The 21,042-nt window shown below is 32.5% G+C and overlaps 2 protein-coding genes across 2 annotated transcripts in view; one reads left to right on the top strand and one right to left on the bottom strand.

The window, feature by feature from the left end:
• The window catches only part of LOC145329451 (alanine--glyoxylate aminotransferase-like), a 557,715-nt gene that overhangs the window by 434,112 nt on the left and 102,561 nt on the right, over positions 1 to 21,042 (top strand). The gene's annotated exons all lie outside the window — the stretch shown is intronic.
• The window catches only part of LOC145329446 (U4/U6.U5 tri-snRNP-associated protein 1-like), a 31,305-nt gene that overhangs the window by 10,109 nt on the left and 154 nt on the right, over positions 1 to 21,042 (bottom strand). The window contains exons 2-20 of the mRNA XM_080173595.1: positions 20,487 to 20,650; positions 15,692 to 15,770; positions 14,735 to 14,830; positions 14,100 to 14,328; positions 13,730 to 13,863; positions 13,394 to 13,478; positions 12,920 to 13,026; positions 11,259 to 11,359; positions 10,666 to 10,797; positions 10,184 to 10,263; positions 9,648 to 9,698; positions 9,113 to 9,265; positions 7,255 to 7,362; positions 6,803 to 6,946; positions 6,522 to 6,638; positions 3,345 to 3,469; positions 3,061 to 3,174; positions 2,734 to 2,895; positions 1,429 to 1,528 (exon numbers count right to left, since the gene is read on the bottom strand). Of these exons, the coding sequence (XP_080029721.1) occupies positions 1,429 to 1,528; positions 2,734 to 2,895; positions 3,061 to 3,174; positions 3,345 to 3,469; positions 6,522 to 6,638; positions 6,803 to 6,946; positions 7,255 to 7,362; positions 9,113 to 9,265; positions 9,648 to 9,698; positions 10,184 to 10,263; positions 10,666 to 10,797; positions 11,259 to 11,359; positions 12,920 to 13,026; positions 13,394 to 13,478; positions 13,730 to 13,863; positions 14,100 to 14,328; positions 14,735 to 14,830; positions 15,692 to 15,770; positions 20,487 to 20,650 (2,281 nt within the window). The remainder of the gene's footprint in view (positions 1 to 1,428; positions 1,529 to 2,733; positions 2,896 to 3,060; positions 3,175 to 3,344; positions 3,470 to 6,521; positions 6,639 to 6,802; positions 6,947 to 7,254; positions 7,363 to 9,112; positions 9,266 to 9,647; positions 9,699 to 10,183; positions 10,264 to 10,665; positions 10,798 to 11,258; positions 11,360 to 12,919; positions 13,027 to 13,393; positions 13,479 to 13,729; positions 13,864 to 14,099; positions 14,329 to 14,734; positions 14,831 to 15,691; positions 15,771 to 20,486; positions 20,651 to 21,042) is intronic.

Here is a 21,042-nt window from a genome sequence, read left to right as displayed (position 1 = left end):
CCTCCAGAGGTTCGACCTGGTTCACCATCTCCTTGACTGTTACCTGGTCCTCTCCACCTATACACTCTCCCCCCCCTAACCTGTTTGGCAACACCACCAAACTTTCTTGTTCAAGGAAACAAAATTTTTCATTAGCAATTGGAGCTTTGAAATTGTCCATAGAAAGTGTTGGCAACACCACCAAACTTTCTTGTTCAAGGAAACAAAATTTTTCATTAGCAGTTCGAGCTTCGATCTTATCTTCATGATCTTGCATTCCACCAAAAATAGTTCGAGAACCACTAGCAAACAATTTAGGCTTCTCCTCTGGTACAGATCCTCCAGCCGTCCTCTGCCAAGGCATAGAGTTATTCAAACTATTCTGCTGGGTATTCAAACTATTCTGCTGGGCAATTCTATCCAAAATTCGCTGCTGGCCAGTCATAAACTCATCAACAACCGTCACATTCTCGGTTTTTATATCATTATCAACACTAGGCACCACCACCTTATTAAGGCGATCTTCTAAATCGTCCATACGAGTAGCCAGTCCAGTAACCGCAGCACTAGTAGTAACATTATCCGTCAACTCTTGAATGCTAGTCTCCAGGGGCGCTATACGCCCACCCAACTCCACCGCCACATTATCAATTTTAGTCCTAAGAGCATTAATCGCATGAACCATATACACATCCTTATACACAACCATATACACATCCTTCTCCTCCTGAGACATCTTCCTCCACTCAGCAATGTCCATCCTGGTCACTGCAAACATCCTAAACAAAAACCAAAAGCAAAGAAATAATACAATTAAAAGAAAATCTGAGCTATAGATTCGTACTACACTACTGCGCCAAAATGACGTGTAGTAATAGCAAGAACAAACAACTAAATATTCTAATAAAGTGTATTAATTCAAGACAAGTTAAACATACAATAATAATATTAAATATAATAGCAAGTATTCACTTTTGGGTTCGTGCCGAGTTGCAGAGCAAAGGTCTTGCTCCGAAACGGTTGACACAAGAACTAAAAGCTAATATACAAAATACATACATTGCTCTCAAGTCAGGAAGAAAGGGACTATACATCACACTATTAAGAACATAATATGACTATCAAATATAACGTTTTGTTTCCTAATACAAAATTTAATTCTTAATATAATATTTAAAACACATGGATCTTATCCCCCGCACCAAAAAATCCAAAGTGGCTACACGCGCATAGTAAACTCTTTCACACTTATTAAATAGGAGGCGAGGGAGAGTATGTCGTGTTTGTGTTTTACTTTGTTTCTAGTTAGATTAGGTTTTTGGGGGGTATTAGGATTGCCACTACAGTTTAGGTAGGCATAAATATACAAAATCATGAACTCGCCTTATTTATCAATTTAGATGATGGCACTTTTGATGAAAGCACCTAAACATTTTTATAAAAGCTTACCTCTGGTTTGTATCCTTTCTTTTCAACAAATGAGGTGGTAGGACCAGCATAACCTCCACGGTCACGACCTCGTCGCTTCCGATCATCCTCCTCGTAATCCCTTAACAGGTATTATTTGTAAAAAGACTGTTCCTCAATCTCATGTAGTCAATAATAGCGGATGCGTCTCTAGGGTCCTCTAGAGGCATTTGAGGTAGAGGGAAGTCGACTACCCCAATTTTCAATTGTATTTTTATCAAGAAAAAAAAGGTATGTCAAAAGGTTTAATTATTGAACCTTGTAACTTTGCCAAAGGGATAGTTTCACGAAGTGCATTAAAAAAAAAATAGTGAACCGTAAGTTTTTTCTATTTTAAATAACGTAGTAGTGCATAATATAAAGTTATTGATTAAAATTAAAAGATTTGACCAGGGATTTTCCTTAAAAAATGAGTTTTTCATTTTTATTTTCAACTTCGTTGCATGTTATATATGGCTAAAACTTTTTTGTCATAAATACAACTTTAGATAGCATTTACTAGTTAATAGAACTTCAAACTTTTTATACAACAAAATACACATAACAACAAAGAATGACCAATAAAATATTTAGTATAGTACTTAGAGTAGTGATCTTTTTATATGTCTTAGTAGAATATATTAGGCATTTGATAGATATGATTGTGATAAAGAATTTTAACATTGACCTGACCGAACTTTTTTTATTTGACAATATCTAAAAAAGTTAGTGATTTGCAACATAAATTACATGAGAATGGTCTTTTTTTTATATATATATATATATAAATATATATATGGTTAGTTGGTATTTCCGCGTGAGATAATGTGTATATTGTAAGTAAACCGGACGGTTTTCTTTTTTTTTTTTAAAAGAATCTATAGAAAACCTGTCCTATAATGAACCGGACGTTATTTTTTATGTTTTTTAAGTAACTTGTCCCAAGGGGAACCCCTGTTCAATTTTTTTATAACTCTTGTGAAATATGTGGAAAAATATTCTCTGATAATGGTGTTTTGGCTATACATATTTCGAAAAAATAGACCATTCTCATGTAATTTATGTGGCAAATCACTTTAACTTTTATAGATATTGTCAAATAAAAAAAGTTTGGTCTGGTCAATGTTAAAAAATTTTTAACATATAATCATATCTATCCAATGCCTAATATATTCTACTAAGACATATAAAAGTTCACTACTCTAAGTACCTTAACTCTTTAAATACACTTCGTAGAACTATCCCTTTACAAACATAAGTTTAATGAACTTAAAAAAAACATAAACATCTGTAGAATTCAAAATATACCTGGATTTATCTTCAATACTGAATTTCTGGGCCTTCAGTTCCTGCAGGCCGGAAGACTTGGCCTTGGTTTGTGATTTCTCAATGTAGCCCATCTGCGAGGCAGCCTTCAGTGCAGCCGCCATACCTGTGCCCACCAACAACTCATCATCCAGAATTGCAGGCCTAAACAAGAGTAGTTTTCATGAAAACTGAGACTTTTTGAAATGAAAAAGAGATTTCTGACATTTCAAAAACACTAACCGTTTAAAGACTACTGTTTTAGAGGCCTCAAAGGCGGAGAGACCGAATTATAAAGTAGCTTCGCTATTAATAATCCTGCTCTAATACCTGTTGGTCTTCTTATTTTTATGATTCTCATCATCATCCTCCATGTCAATATCCATAGCTTCAGAGTTGTCTGCGCCCACAGCCTCCCAACCTCCAGTCTTCATCTTGCCAGCCCTGTCATTAATAATAGATTAGTTGGTGCTTTCACACAAAGTGCCTGTTGAGCACTAGTAAATCCTCCCTCCCTTATTTTTAAAATAAATCAAAACAAGTCCGAGCGGATGGGTGTTTCCCTATGCTCTTTTAATTTAAGAACTAAGTGTTTTTAGAATTTAAAAACTTACTTATTCTCACTCTTCTCTTTTCTGCCAGTGAGACTGCGCTCAAAGTCAAGAAGATCTTCGTGAACACCATCTCCAAGGCCGGAAGATTCATAGGCAGCATTCTCTCCAAGACCACGACAAAACTCCTAGATATGTAAAGGCAGGGTGGCCACAAGGTTTTTAAAAAAAATCCGTACATTTCCGTGCATGCTAAAAAAAAAATCCGTACATTTTTCCGTACATTTCCGTACATTTTTCTACTATGTAGTAAATATATTATTTAGTAAAATTGGTTTCATACTAGGTACTGATCAAGATCAATTTTTCTATTAAAGTTAGAACAAAACTTATTTAACAAAAGTTAGTACTTTATGGATGGTATTAACTAATCTAAAGAAAATTTTAAAATTGGGCTCCAGGTTCAGGTACTGCAGGCCTCCAGGTAGATCCTAGACAGGTAAAAATTGAAATTTTTTACTTAAAAAGTTAGAACAAAACTTATTTAACTAAAGTAGCTTCTTTATAGATAGTATTAACTAATTTGAAGAAAATTTTGAAATCGGGCTCCAGGTTCAGGTACTGCAGGCCTCCAGAACAAAACTTTTTTAACAAAAATTGTTTCTTTATGGATGGTAGGAACAAATTTGGAGAAAATTTTGAAATAGGGCTCCAGGTCCAGGTACTGCAGGTCTCCAGGTGGATCCCTGACAGGTAAAAACTGAAAATTTTTTCTATTAGAGTTAGAACAAAACTTATTAACCAAAAGTTGATACTTCATAGATGGTATTAACTAATTTAAAGAAAATTTTGAAATTGGGCTCCAGGTTCAGGTACTGCAGGCCTCCAGGTGGATCCTGGACAGGAAAAATTGAATTTTTTTACTTTAAAAGTTGGAACAAAACTTATTTAACAAAAGTTGATACTTTATGGATGGTATTAAATAATTCAAAGCAAATTTTGAAGTTGGGCTCCAGGTTTAGGTACTACAGGCCTCCAGGTTAGAACAAAACTTATTTAACAAAAGTTGATACTTTATGGATGGTAGGAACTAATTTGAAGAAAATTTTAAAATCGGGCTTCAGGTTCAGGTACTGCAGGCCTCCAGGTGGATCCTGAACAGATAAAAACTGAAAATTTTTCCTAATAAAGTTAGAACAAAACTTGATTTCGTCTTTTTCTTCAAATTAGGTAATACTAGCTAAAAAGTAACAACTTTTGTTAAATAAATTTTTTCCTAACTTAAATAGTAAATAATTTCCGTTTTTACCTGTTCCTTGATCCTACCTTGATCCTACCAGTACCTTGACCTGGGGCCCGATTTTAAAATTTTCTTCAAATTAGTTAATACCATCTATAAAGAAACCACTTTTGTTAAATAAGTTTTGTTCTAACTTTTAAAGTAAAAAATTCAATTTTTACCTGTCCTGGATTTACCTGGAGGCCTGCAGAACCTGAACCTGGAGCCCGATTTCAACATTTTCTTTAAATTAGATAATACCATCTATAAAGAAGCTACTTTTGTTTAATAAGTTTTGTTCTAACTTTTAAAGTAAAAATTTTCAATTTTTACCCGTCCAGGATCTACCTGGATGCCTGCAGTACCTGAACCTGGAGCCCAATTTCAAAATTTTCTTTAAATTAGTTAATACCATCCATAAAGTATCAACTTTTGTTAAATAAGTTTTGTTCTAACTTTAATAGAAAAAAATGTCAGTTTTTACCTGTCCAGGATCCATCTGGAGGCCTGCAGTACCTTGACCTGGAGCCCGATTTCAAAATTTTCTTCAAATTAGTTCCTACCATCCATAAAGAAGCCACTTTTGTTAAATAAGTTTTGTTCTAACTTTTAAAGTTAAAAAATTCAATTTTTACCTGTCCAGGATCTACCTGGAGGCCTGCAGCACCTGAACCTGGAGTCCGATTTCAAAATTTTTTAAAAATTAGTCAATACCATCTATAAAGAAGCTACTTTTGTTAAATAAGTTTTGTTCTAACTTTTAAAGTAAAAATTTTCAATTTTTACCTGTCCAGGATCCACCTGGAGGCCTGCAGTACCTGAACCTGGAGCCCGATTTCAAAATTTTCTTCAAATTAGTTAATACCATCTATAAAGAAGCTACTTTTGTTAAATAAGTTTTGTTCTTACTTGAAATTTTTTTTTTACTTGTCCAGAATCCACCTGGAGGCCTGGAGTACCGGAACCTGGAGGCCGAATCCAAAATTTTTTTAAAAATAGGAAAACTACATCCCAAAAGGAAACTTTTTTGTCAAATATTCTATCCTCTCACTCCAAAGACAAAGCCTATAATCACTGTTTACGCAAAAGTGTCAGAACTCCCCCCCCCCCCCTTGAATAGAAACTTTGAAGACAAATCTTGAATAGTTTGAATAATTCAACTTCTGGTACACCATTCTTGTCCAAACTGGTTCCCGTGAAATCTATATGTAACTTACAAATATTATAATGAAACAGAACAAAACATGGATCATGGAAAGAAAACGAAGTTGCCGGTTTCATCGTATTTCACAGCAGCTTTTGAAGGGTTATTTTAGGTTAGGTTAGGTTAATTGAATGTCAATGATTGCCCCGCATGGTTAGAAAATATGCCCCGCAGGGCTAGAGCCCCCGACAGGGGCTAGAAATAGGAGAAAGGCTACTGTGAAAAAAACGACGAAACCGGAAACTTCGTTTTCTTTTCATGATCCCAAAAAATGATACATTTTACTTAATTTTTAAAGATAATACACTAATTATAACACCATGCTCGGAAATTCCGTACACCAAAATGAAAAATCCGTACAATCCGTACATTTTTTTAGCACTTTTTTAAAAATCCGTACATTTCCGTACATCCGTACATTGTGGCCACCCTGTAAAGGTAATCATTTTTGTAATCATTGATTGTTCAATGAGATTTAGGCATTTTAAAGATAGGAAAATAAATATGCTTCTTACTTTTCTCTTGTGTGTGTCAAGTCACATGACCACTAACCTGTGTTTGATCATATATAAGATCATCATATTCTCTGGTATTGCCATCCATTTCTTTACAGTTGTGTGTGTGTCAAGTCACATGACCACTTACCTGTGTTTGATCAAGAATAAGATCATCATATTCTCTGGTGTTCCCACCCATTTCTTTACTTTTGTGTTTGAATGTGTGTGTGTATGCCAAGTCACATGAACACTATACTAACCTGCGTTTGATCAAGAATAAGATCATCATATTCTCTGGTATTCCCACCCATCTCTTCATCGTTCATATCTCTCTGTGCAATGATATCATCTGCTACTCTGTCCAAACTTGTAATAGCCTAAAAATAAAACAACATATGAATCAGTTTCAGGCAGTTGTTCTAACTATTTTTTATTCTTTTAGTAAGGGTTAGAAAAGCCTTGAAGAGTTAGCACCCTGAACAAAGGGGACCCGTAAGGGCTAAAAACAAAACACAAATAAAAAGGACAAATATATTTTAACCTGCGCAGCTTTAATAGCAGATTTAAGTTTCTTGGCTTGTTGCAGACGTTTCCTGACAGCCAGGACGTCTTCGTCGTCAACTTTGACACCTGACAGGTCCTCGACATCGGGTAGATCATCGTAGTTGGGTCCACCGGAGTTCATCTAAATGGTAAAGTGCATAAGTATACCTTGATAAATATTTCTACCAACTTGCTAATATAACAATACACGATTTTCTCCCCTGATCAAGAAGGATGTATTAACCATTTAATTCTGAATAAAATATGCTAGAAAAGTGCAATTATCCTAAAGACAAAAAACACTTTGAATAAATTACCTTTGTCTGAATACCTTACTATGCATGGAAATGAGTTGCGCCTGTTTTGGGCCATGTCAATCCCCCCAATGCAATGTAACTAATGGTGTCAAGCACTTGACATAGCAGAAGTAGAAATTAATTGCAACCTTACCTCTTCATCGTCATCAATAATTCTGGCAGATCTCTTCTTAGAAGGTTTGTTGCCAAAACCTGCTGGCAACAAACTTTCTGGAGTTTGCATAGCTAACAAATCATCAGCCTAGGAATTAAAATATTTTAGGTTCGTGCAAAGTTAGTGAAACCAAAATTACTTTGAAATAAATTGAAAATAAGAAGGTGGAGGGCGGTAGTTTTTCCATTATATGTTTACTACTTTAAATCAGGTTAGGCTATACTGGGCACTGGGAAGGACACTGCAGGTAAAGGCACCAAAGAAAAAAATACAATTTCTCCTCCCCCCACAGTTATGGAATCTCGACCACAAAGATTTTTTTATCCAATCTTGACAAGTGAGGTATTTTTGGAAAGAGGAATATACATAGAAAACGCCTATGTAAATTAGAAAATCCGCAGAAATCATATTTGCAAGTTATTTGCAAAAATCTGCAATGTTAATTTGAAAATTAATTTTATGCCTTAAATGACAGATTTAGAAAAAATCTTTTTATGAAATGTGTTTATCTATAAGTTTAGAACATACTTAAGGCAAAAAAAAATTCTTTAGTGTTACTTTTTTCACCTTATATATGAAAAAAGCAGTTTTTCACATTTTATGATAAAAAAAGGTATAGGAACAAAAAATATGTTTTTTCTTGATGTAAACACAATAATTGGCATAAAATATATCATCCTAAATGTAAAAATCAGATATAGAATCCTTTTTAGAGTCAATATAGTGCAAAAAGTAACCAAGACATTTTTGCAAAGTATGAAAATCTAAAGAAAATAGTTCTTTTTGCTTTTGATATACATATCAGATAAATGTATTTAAAATTAGTGATCAAAAACTATAAAACATGTTATAAGTTTTTTTAACACTGTCATTGAATAAATTGCACTTTTAGGTTTAAGAATTACCGAAAGAGTGCATAAAAACTCTTTTTATGTAGTAATTAAACAAAATAAATGCCAAAAAACCAACTACAAAATGGTCTACTGCATAATAAAAAACGCCTAATTGTTGATTTGGATTTATTTTGTTTAATAACTTAATAAAAAGAGTTTTTATGTGCAACTTTGGTAATGAGTGAACCTAAAAGTGCATTTTAATCAATGATAGGGTTAAAAAAAGTTATAACTTGTTTTATAGTTTTTGATCACTAATTTTATATACATTTATCTAATATGTATATCAAAATCAAAAGAACTATTTTCTTTAGATTTTCATACTTTGCAAAAATGTCTTGGTTACTTTTTGCTCTATATTTGCTCTTAAAAGGAGTCTATATCTGATTTTTACATTTAGGATGATAGATTTTATACCAATTATTGTGTTTACATCAAGAAAAAACTTATTTTATGTTCCTACACCTTTTTTTATCATAAATTGTGAAAAACTGCTTTTTTCATATATAAGAAGAAAAAGTAACACTAAAGAAATTTTTTTTGCCTTAAGTATGTTCTAAACTTATAGATAAACACATTTCATAAAAAGATTTTTTTCTAAATAAGTCATTTAAGGCATGAAATTAATTTTGCAAATTAACATTGCAGATTTTTGCAAATAACTTGCAAATATGATTTCTGCGGATTTTCTAATTTACATAGGCGTTTTCTATGTATATTCCTCTTTCCAAAAATACCTCACTTGTCAAGATTGGATAAAAAAATCTTTGTGGTCGAGATTCCATAACTGTGCCCCCTCATTTTCAATTTATTACCCGATCACTTGTGGGAAAGCATCCATCATTGAGTACTAACATTTCTAATAAAGAAACCATGAATTAAATACAATAATTAAGGGGAGCCAAGGTTTATTGAACACACTTTAAATGCATGAAAAATATTACCTTCAACATTTTCTTTCTAATCTTCTTTTTCTTAGCTTTTTCTTTAGGTTTCTTAAATGCGGCCATTTCTTCTGTGCTGTAATAGTCGGAGGCTAATTTTAGTTCAGGCATGACGAGGGTCTGTGCTGCGCCTAGCTTCAGCTTCTGGCGGATCTAAATAAATAAATGGCTTGTTAAATACATTACAACAATACATGGATCTTAATGGATAAGCCAACTGACTATAAATTTATTGACACCTCCAATGACGATAAACAAAATTATCCCTTTTGTAGATTTAAATTATTGGTTTAAACGTTTGGACGCTGCTACTTTTAACCAATTTATCAAGATTTAATTAAAGTACCCGAAGTTGCTTAGCAAGCAAATGAGAAAACGCCTCTATACAAATTTAGTGTAATTTAAAATGAATGTCCCCTTTATCCCTGGTTTTAACTAAATACTTTCCCCCACCCTACCAAGAGAAATGTAAATTAGTAAAATTACTTCACCCAGATCTTCTTTTGATAATGGAGACGTAATATGATTTTCTTACCTTTGCAAGTTCTCTAGCCTTGTCTTCTTCTGCATTGAACTCACCAGAATTCTAAAAATAAGTAGGTATTCATAAAACTTGCTCTTTAAGCATTATATCTTATTTTCAATTCACTTAATACACAGTAAAAGAATTAACTGTCAAACTTTAAATATTTTGTCCATAAAAATTTGGATAATAGGAGGAAAAAAAATATATCATTAAATAAAAGATATTGATATGCTAACTTTTTAGGACTATTGTTTTCAAGGCTTCATATAGAATAAAAATGATGTTAAGACTGTGAGATGTATGTGTGTATCTTAATAGGATAAGAAGACAATAAACGATAAATTGATCAGATCCCCAATGATAAAAAACAAAATCTGTAGGTAAAAGTTATTGGTTGTAAATTTTTGACACTCCTTGTTGGAACAAACCAATAAAAGTACCCAAAGTGTTTGAGCCTATGAATGAGATTACTTAATTTAGATGCCAGTGTTAATCAACAGTCCAATCAATGTTCCCTTCCCTCCCTTGTAATAAATGTAACTTACAGCAAGTGTAAATGAATCTTTCTTAGCCCCGTCAATTTCTTCTGTGTACTGGTACAGTAAATCTTTCTTCTTTACTTGTCCTGAATCATAAAAAAAAGTTAGAAATAAAATACAATTGATTAATCAACAATTTAATCAGAGGACAACTACCTATGCTAAAATAAATCTTTTTCCGCAAAACTTACCCTTGACATCTTGGTGGAAAGAATGGGGGGTTGATATATATTGTCCTTAGGCTACGATTTCTTGATAATAAGTTGGTTTTTAATACCACTACCAGTGAAAAATACGGACATCAACCCTCGTAGACGCGTAGAATATTAATCTGAAAGTTTAAACAAAATTTAACTTATTACAAAATTGCGTAAGAAACAGGATTCTATTAAAGGACATACTTATATTTTTGAATGTGATTATAGAGATGCTTTGCTTAAATTAGGACAATACTATCATGCCTGAATTAACGAAAAAGCCTCACTAACCTGTTAATTCATCAACAATTTCATTATCATAAGCTTGGTATCCTGCCTGAGACTTGATATTCTCAAAATTCTTCTTGGTTCTCTCTGTGTCCATTATGTTTACATTCACCAGGACATCCTCATACTTCTCATCTTAATAAATAAATTATAATTTCATGTTTGTGTATATTTTTTTTGTTAACTAACACCCAAGGATATTAAGTTAAGAAACATCCAACAGACAACCAACCCCTCGATTGCACGACCTTAGTCGGAGAAGTCCTTACTGTGCGTGGTAATGAGTTGCAGCTGGCAGCTAGGGGCCATGATATTTCCCCTACTCTAAATATTTATTTCGCGCACCTGACATAGCAGCAGTAGGAACAATTTTTTAACGTCTTTAGTTATGACGCGGTATCGGGACGAGATTCGAACCTATCAACTCCCCGACGACGAGCAGATGTGCTATGTGTTGAGCCACGGTCGAGGGTCAAAGTTTGGATTATAGTTTTGAACTAACCAATCAAAATGCAGTAAAAATATCCAAATTTTTGGGCCAACAAATAAGATTAGAAAGATCGAGCAGCTTTGGCACAAAGAAATACTTTCTTTACCTAAAATATCTTGGTCTTTAAGAGTAAGAATAGTTTCATTCTCTCCAAAATGTTCTGAGCTGTGTTCAACCCGCATTCCTTTAAGATCCCGGGAACTGTAACTGAAAATTAAATAAAACATTAAGGTAATGTTTTTATAGTAGCGGAGAATTAGGTAACTAAACTATAGTTTTATTTAATGATTCCCATGATGATTTGGTTTTCAATGTCTTAATTTGTTTCATTTAACCTTTAAACGAAAAAGAAATTCATATTTGAAAATGTTTTTTTTTTTCATTAGATATCCTAGATTGTGTAACTCCAAACTTAAAAATTAAATCTTATCCAAGATACATAGCCCAAATCTTATGCATACGTCCTATATGGATAAAATACAATATCAAAATAAGTTAGGTAATTTGTTTAATTTTGAAGATAAAAGAAAAGTGAAAAGCAGAGACTGGTTGGTTCATGGAACTATAAACAATAAAATGCATATGTAAAACCAATAGTTTATAGAAATATTGGATATATTTTAATTCACTAATGTCATCTGAAATGATAGTGAAATATTTATTAAAAAAAAACTTTAACTTTAATTAAATTTGCCTGTTTTTTGAAGAAAAACTAGGTATACATTAGTACAAGGGAGTACAGGAGTGGGATATAGGGGTTGCTTACACCCCCCCCCCCACACTAAAAATTGAAATGAGGAAGAAATATCATATGAGACTAATATTACATGGCCAGATGAAAAAAGTTTATTTTAGTGTTACGCAAAAATGACTTTGCAATTGTATCAGTAAATAGGTCTAATAACACCCTTTGCTAAATTTAAATCCCACTAAATCTAATTTTTGAGAAAATTAGATTTGAAAATTTTAAGTTCAATTTTCATCCTCTAGGAGTTACCTACCAAACAATCTTGACAAGAAAAGCAAATATTCATACTTTTCAATTCTTTACAACTTTGCTTTTATGAAGTCTTTCATAAAACCACTCTATATATGATTTATTTAAGGCTGAATTTCCGTGACCTTAGCAAAGCAACGGATAAAAATGGCCATTGATAACTCCCTTCAGGAGTACTTATATGAAGTACTTTATAAAAACAAACTTATTCAAAATTTTAAATCAATAATCTTTGCTTCTCTTGTCATGATTGTTCGGTAACTCCTAGGGGTTAAAAATTGAACTTAAAATTTTCAAATCTAATTATCTCAAAAATTAGATTTAGTTGGATTTGAAATAAGCATAGGGTTTTATTAGACCTACTTACTGATACAATTGCAAAGTCATTTTTGCCTAACACTAAAATAAACTTTTTTCATCTGGCCATGCAACAGTGATTAGTAAAAAATTTAAATAAAGTAAATTTTTGAAGATGCTATATTCCTTTGTTTATTTCACCAAATCTACGCATACTCTTTAATTTGGGTAAGATAAGTATGTTATTAACAACTAGCGGCTGCTCCCCAATCATTATAGAGGCTCTGCATTTGAAATTGTCGAAGGGCAGAAAAAAATCCTTAAACCATCCAACACCTTTTAAATATAAATTAAAATAGTCTAAAACCATTCCGGACCCTTTGTAAAACTTCCCTTAAATGGAGGACTAGATCGGATCAGGCGTCATTGAAATCTTTGGCTACAGAAAAAAAATATGCTACGATAATATTTACCTTTTTCCTATATCTTGTTTAATTTTTTCTTTGACAATATCAGCCACACCAAATTCATCATCTAATTCACTCATCAGCTTGGCACGTTTCTCTGCCTCTTTTTTGGCCTTTACAGATAAAACAAGATTAGAATTCGAAAAACTTTTTATCCATTAAAACTTTCAGTTTTTAATTAAATCACTAACCCCCAAATTGCAATGTGTGTTTTAGAAGATTAACGATCTTAAAAAGCTTTTTTTTTGATTGCGGGTTTTAGTCTATTCTACTAGGCACTACTGATAAAATGCTTTATTCCTCTTGCCTCAAAATAGTTAAAAACCTTCAGTGGACCTATAAGAAGCTTCACTGTAAGCGAGAACCATATCGGTCCAGAGATATTATTTTCTAAATGCAAACAGACAAACAGCAAGACATTCTTTTACATAAGAATATAGAAAGGAAACAAAGCGTGACTACTATCTATTAACTACTAACCTCAACGGCTGACTTCTGTTTCTGAATCCAGGTTTCGGCATCTTCGTCAGAATCAGAGTCAGCCAGACCTTTGACAGCCGCCAACCTATGACAGATTTTTGTTTGATAGATTCATATAATATTTATTCAGATTGGATTGATTCGCAATTAAGGTAGAAATAGAGAAATACTAACTTCACACAAAATACATTAAACCTTCCCAGGACCTATGAGAGCTATGAGAGTTCTTTAAAGAACTTTAAATCTGTAACTAGAACAAACAAACACACAGAAAAAAGGAAAAAAATCGGTTAAAAAGTGGCTGCACTACCTACTAAAAACATTAAAACGGCTAACCTGCTTTGAACAGTTCGCCGTTCTTTCCGGACGGACAGTTTTTCTCTGAGCTGTTCCGACTTTTTCTTCTCGCCAATATGAGTGGCTGGCAGGTGGCGAGTTTTGTCTCTGTCTCCAGGTATAAGGGTTCCCTCCTAAATAGAATATTTTTTCACGGGGAGATAAGCAATAAAAGTTTGGAAGCTAAAAAATTAGTTTTTTGTTGTCCATTGCAGGATTAAGTTACAGTTAACAAGCGAAATAAATCTTAATTATATTTATAGGGTCGTCTTTACTACGAAGCGTTGTATCCCAAAATCAGCTGAAATTATTAAATATTTTTTTAGTTGTTGGTTACAGCCGAGCCCATTGTCCTATCCCTAAAACTTACCACACTCTCATCCACATCCTCCTCTGGCTCTGCAGGTTTACTCGTATCCACAATATTCAAAGGTTTGAGTCCCAGCTTCGCCCTCAACTTGTTGGTCTCCTCGATGGACAGAGAGATAACTTCTTTGCCGCCGCCCTCCGTGAGATCAATGTCCCCGCCCTCAATTTCTCCTTCCTCGCGGCGATATTCGCCCCGCTTGTTTTTGTCCTCTTTCCGCCGTTCTTTACTTCTGAATACAAAAAAAATATTTAAGGCTTTTGTAACAAACTCGAGCATTACAGAAAAAAAACAAGTTTTTTGTTTAACTATGACTTATTTTTCTTGAAAATAGCCTAAACCAACACAAAAAAAACTATTATAAAGGTTCCATAGTCAAGCCATTGGGTATCTCATATGACAAAAAAAAACACTTCATATCGTAAACTAGCGGTTAGATGCGCCTAGAGCAAGAAAACGATTTTTTTTGTAGGTGGTTGGATTTTTCAAGGGATTTTCTAGGTTTGGGAGGGATGTACGAGTTATCCTAAACCTTCCTTGGATCTAAAAGAAGAAGCTTTAGTGCAAAGGGGAGACGTGTCAGTCCACAGATCTTTTACAGACAGACAGACATCCTGATTCTAAAGTAGAATAATTACCTTGATCGCCTGTGTCTTGACCGTGACCGAGATCTTGTGCGGGACCTTTTCTTCCTCTTTCTTTCTCCTCTCTTTTCTCTGTCTCGTTCTTTCTCCCTGTAAAATATTTGTTTTTACAAAAATATTTAGATATTATATCTAATGTAAATAAAAGTAGAAAATTTGATTAGAAACAAGTATTATAAAGAACTGACAAATGGGATCATGGAAAGAAAACGAAGTAACGGGTTTTGTCATGTTTTCACAGTAGCTTTTCTCCTATTTCGAGCACCTGCGGGGGGCTCTAACCTTGTGAGGCCTATTTTATAACCATGCGGGGCAATCATTAACATTTACCTAACCTAACTTAAAATAACCTATCAAAAGCGGATCTTGGACAAAGTAGCTTCAGACAAAGTAGCTTCAGGACAAAGTAGCTTCAGGAAAAAGTAGCTTCAGGACAAAGTAGCTTCCGGACAAAGTAGCTTCCTAAGGAAAGTAGCCTCCACTGTTAATAAAGGTCATGGCCGCAGCATTCGGCCCCCTGGCCTGCCTAGCCGCGGGCGCTCGGCCCCCTAGCCTATAACCTAACCAAAAAATTGTAAAAACATTATCAAAACTTCTAAAAACAATATTAAAAATTGTAAAAAACTATCAACCACTTTTTGCAAAATCCACGAAATTCTAAACCACCTAGGTATGTATTATCAGTTGATGATATTTTTCTAAAATAAATGTTCTGAGGCTAACATAGGTTAGGTTAGGTTAGGTTATAGGCTAGGGGTCCGAGCGCCCGCGGCTAGACAGGCCAAGGGGCCGAGCGCTGCGGCCATATTGGAGACTATTTTTATTAGGAAGCTACTTTTCTTAAGTAAATGTCCTGAAGCTACTTTGTCCAAGATCCTCAAAAGCTACTGTGAAAATACGACGAACCCCACAACTTTTCTTTCAATAATCCGAAAAATGTAATTAAAAGACCTGTCGTATTTTTCTCTGCGGTTTTCTTCGACCTGATCGTCCATGTCTTCCCCATCATCACTCTCATACCGGGTCAATCCTGAACAACAAGAAAATATATGTTCACAAGTAGCGCAGCAGCAACAACAAACAGCAAAGTTTTATATAATATGTAAACAATAGACCGATGATTCTTCTTTATAGTTAAATTGCTTTCATGTCCATAGGAAGATTTAAAATAATTTTCTTCCCCTTCTCCTCAATTGTCCCTAGAGGCCTGCACTATGGGCAAATCAAAAACATTAACTTTTTTTCTCACATTTTCTCAACAAAATTTTTACACATTTTTAAAGCTTAGGTTATGAGGAATTAACTTTACTTAAGGCAATATGCTCGGTTTTGCCGACTAACAGAGTTATTAGTGCTTAAAAATACTCATTAAAATGATATATTTTGTAAGAAAAATAAAAGTAAGACGATGTATGTCGTAACATCTATGTATTGCATGAATATATATGTATATGTATATATGTGTAGATGACCGTCATGTGTTAAAACTTGATAACGATTGTATCATGCTGAGGGGGAAAGGGGAAAACATCTGGATAGATGTTTCTTAAAATTGACAAATATTCTGATATGATAAAGCAAGGATATTCTAATATGTATTTTTAAATTATAATTTTAAAGCAAATAAATATAGGTTAGGTAAACATAATAATACTTAAACAAACTCTTATTGGTTGAATTAAATATTTTTACCATTTTTTAAGTGTTTGTTAATTTTGCATAATTAGTTGGAACAGAAAAAGAATTAATGTATAATATATTGTGACCAGAATTATAAGCAAAGCAAAGCTTTTTTTACTTTTATTTTCAAATTTAAGATAATGATTCTTTTAACTTTTTTTGCAGATTAGATTGAACACCAATATTACTTCCGTGTAATTCTACCAACATCCTTTATTTCTTTTCCATTCTTAATCTCCTGAAATTCCTTTATATCAGTTTACACTCCAGGACAAGGTTATAAAGTCATAAATCTTTATTAAGTTCAATTCCCATTTCTTTGCTTACACATTGACATTTACTAATTATTTAGAAATCAAGGTGAGAAAGTTTTATAAACAGCAATTATTTAAATAAAATTAAAAGGTTTAATTTGGTGAATAATCAATATTACAAACTTTTTCTTTTCCTATAGTATATATAAAACATGAATAAATAAAATATAAAATGAGTTTGAGTGTGAAACATGTGATTCATGTTGTTTTTTTCGATGTTACTTTGTGGATGATTACTCAAGATTTCTACCCTATCTATGAAAAATTACAAAATGTTGTTTTGCAAGAACACCGATGTTTCTTAGTTATATTGTTAACCGTAGCTTAATAGGTTATTGTAGGTTCAAACTTGAGTTTAAAACTTCGCAATTTAAAGGAGTGGTAATAAGGAAGGGAAAGGGTTGAAAGGGTTAATATAGACTATTTTTATTCATGTATTCAAATAATGTATCTTTTATTTCTAAGTTTTTCTACATATTGGCTTGATCCGTGTGTAATTGATAGCTCCTAAAATTCATTTAGGAATTTAGAAATTAGAATTGTCCTATAAATATCAAACTTAGCATGATGATTCCTTTAGCAAATAAAATTAAGAGAGTTTAGCAATGCCATAACTATTTTGTAATGTTTATTTTTATGTTGATTTATTAAAGGCACTTTGAAAAATAAACTTTTTTATTGATATGCTATTGAGTTTAATAAAAATGACTTATACCCTAATAAATCTAATCTGTAATTTTGATATAGATTTAATGCATCCTTTTGTCTCTTCTGTCATTACTATTTAAATTGCCGCCTTTGATATTTTATTACATATCTTAATACCCCCCCCCCCCCCCACATAAAACCCGCCCATTAGTCAGTAATTAGCGGCTCGACTTATGAATTAACACCTTTTGAGTAGGAATAAATAATCCAAATTTGTGAAACTTAGATTTTCCAACCCAACTCTTCTTATATAATCCCCTGTTTCGTATTCCGTCTGCTATGAAGTATTTGAAGCTGTTCATTTTCCCTATAGGCAAGTATGAAATTTGAAACATCGTCGTCAATGGTCAGAACTTAAAAATTAAATAAAATCGATTTTTTATATAAATAGAAATATTTTTCAGTTTTTAAAAATGTTTGAATCATTCTAGAAGAAATATGCTAATCAATAGTACTTATTTCATCCACTAAAGTATAACAGGAAAAAAATGACAAAAATCGCTATTTTTTGCCCATAGTGGCCTGAAGGGGGCGTAGCCACTACTAATGTTTAATATAGCTATATTAATTTTTCACGAGAAGAAAAAATTTACAAATGACCAAGATTCATCTGTGCATTTTAATTCCTTACATTTTTCCGGAAAATGTTTAATGTTTATGCATTACTCTCAAGAGCAGAGACAAATTATCTTTAGATGCAATCCAATGTATATAATGAGAAGGAAAAGGACATTTCTTCAAAAAAGTGGTCACCCAAAATACTCTTGTGCAGCTTACACCAACAACGAAATTAATTCGAAAAAAATCACGACAACTATACGTGATTTTCAGCTGTCAAATTAAAAACCTTTTTATCTGCCCCAAATATTATTTTAGATTTATTTCGCTTGTTGGCTATACCTTATTCCAGAGCTATGTTATATAAAAAATTCATATGATATCACAGAATAGAAAAAAAAATAAAAATGAATTTGGTTCAACTACCCCTTTAAACATTCTAATCAAATGAAATTGAATGTGTTATTCTTAAATAAATATATAATTCCCAATTGTAAATCCTAAATCCGCGAATACCGTGGATTATTTATGAGTGTGTATTGTACAAGGTGCATATGATATTATATTGCACACACTATTAATAATCTTAAATTTATGAGTTGGAATTATAAATATACAAAGACTAAATACATACTACATAGTCACTTAATTTGACCAATAGGAACTTAGCGTAGGAACAATCCAGCCAATTTATTGGCCAATAAGTGTAGATATTTTGTTACTAAAGGGGTAGTTTCACGAAATGCATTTGAACTTAATTTAGTGAAACGCATATTTTTTGCTAGTTAATGGGTTAACTATATTTATATGGCATATATTTGAAAGAATTTCAATTTTCTAGCACGTAGTTTGGAAAATATCAAGACTTGAAAATCGTCTTTTTGTGATATATTCAATTTAAAAAGACGATTTTCAAATCTTGATATTTTAAAAACTACGTAGTAGAAAATTGAAATTCTTTCAAATATATGCCATATAAATGTAGTTTAACCAATTAACCAGGAAAAAATATGCGGTTTACTAAATTAAGTTCAAATGCCTTTCGTGAAACTACCCCTTTAATTATTTTGATCTGTAAATAAAAGTCAGCTAAAACCCGTTGAATGTCTTTGGATAAAGCTTTTATACCTATCGTCCAAAGATTTCATCGCTTGTATTTTTTTTATCAAATCATATCCGACTTAATATGAACAAGAATCTTTATTTGCATTAAATTCCTTTTTAAGTTAGACAAATTATTGTGTCAGAACAACCATCATGAACAATAAATCTATTGTTAAAATATACATTTTCAATGTAACTAAAAAGTTAAAGAGCCATTCCATAGCAAAATAGACAAAATAAGCCAACATTATATTAAATTAACAAGGATAAGCACATTCATCAAAGGAAAGATCTAAAACCAGACGGTAGGACTGCCGAACATTAACACTTGTAGAATGTGAAAGCTTAGAATATCAATTTATAAGTCTAAACAAAAGGGATAGTTCTACGAAGTGTATTTAAAGAGTTAAGGTACTTAGAGTAGTGAACTTTTATATGTCTTAGTAGATTATATTAGGCATTGGATAGATATGATTATATGTTAAAGAATTTTTAACATTGACCAGACCAAACTTTTTTATTTGACAATATCTAAAAAAGTTAAAGTGATTTGCCACATAAATTACATGAGAATGGTCTATTTTTTTCCAAATATGTATAGCCCAAACACCAATATCAGAGAATCTTTTTCCACATATTTCACAAGAGTTATAAAAAAATTGAACAGGGAGTTCCCCTTAAGACAAGTTACTTAAAAAACATAAAAATAACGTCCGGTTCATTATAGAACAGGTTTTCTATAGATTCTTTATAAAAAAATAAAGAAAACCGTCCGGTTTACTTACAATTTACAAATTATCTCACGCGGAAATACCAATTAACCATACAATATATATATATATATAAAAAGACCATTCTCATGTAATTTATGTTGCAAATCACTAACTTTTTTAGATATTGTCAAATAAAAAAAGTTCGGTCAGGTCAATGTTAAAATTCTTTATCACAATCATATCTATCCAATGCCTAATATATTCTACTAAGACATATAAAAAGATCACTACTCTAAGTACTATACTAAATATTTTATTGGTCATTCTTTGTTGTTATGTGTATTTTGTTGTATAAAAAGTTCTATTAACTAGTAAAGGCTATCTAAAGTTGTATTTATGTCAAAAAAGTTTTTGTCATATATAACATGCATCGAAGTTGAAAATAAAAATGAAAAACTCATTTTTTATGGAAAATCCCTGGTCAAATCTTTTAATTTTAATCAATAACTTTATATTAAGCACTACTACGTTATTTAAAATAGAAAAAACTTACAGTTCACTATTTTTTTTAAAATGCACTTCGTGAAACTATCCCTTTTCGTTGTATTATTTCCGTTTTTTATACCTATACAAATGAATGTCATATTATTATAATAAATATTTCATTACCTGGAATATTATTTGAACTTGGCAAGGGGGGTGTGTCCTGTTTCTGTTGTCTGCCCGGGGTGTCCCCAGCCCCCTCACCCTCTGTATCCCCCGCAGATTCGGATCTTCGCCGCCTGTGCTTCTTCTCTTTCTTGTGTTTCTTGGATTTCTTTCTATCACGTGATCTAAACAAATCGATAGTAACATAAAAATATTTTATCTTAGAATATTTTCATTTGTCGTATAGTTTAAAATATACTCGAAAATTCTGTAGAATAAAATTATTGGTTGTTAGGTTTGGACACAACAAGTTTCGAACTTACCAATAAGAATCTAATAAAAGTGACCAGTTTTTGAGCCAATGAATAAAATAACGTGGTTATAAAACCTTGGGTACCAGTGTAATTTACCCTAATATGATATATGACCTAAAGCAATAAAAAAACGAAATACTACCCCACAACCCACCCCCTTACTATCAATTTATTTCAAACACGACAGGGTGGGGGGGGGGGGCGGGGATAATTTGTCCTTTAAGGTAATTTGTGTGAAAGCGCCAATATTTTCTAGATGGAAT

This window comes from Acartia tonsa, chromosome 10 (genome assembly GCF_053477335.1).
Source record: "Acartia tonsa isolate MP-2025a chromosome 10, ASM5347733v1, whole genome shotgun sequence".
In the NCBI taxonomy this organism is placed as follows: domain Eukaryota; kingdom Metazoa; phylum Arthropoda; class Copepoda; order Calanoida; family Acartiidae; genus Acartia; species Acartia tonsa.
The sequence above is the reverse complement of the archived record's forward strand: the minus strand, read 5'-3'. Positions and strand labels throughout refer to the sequence as shown.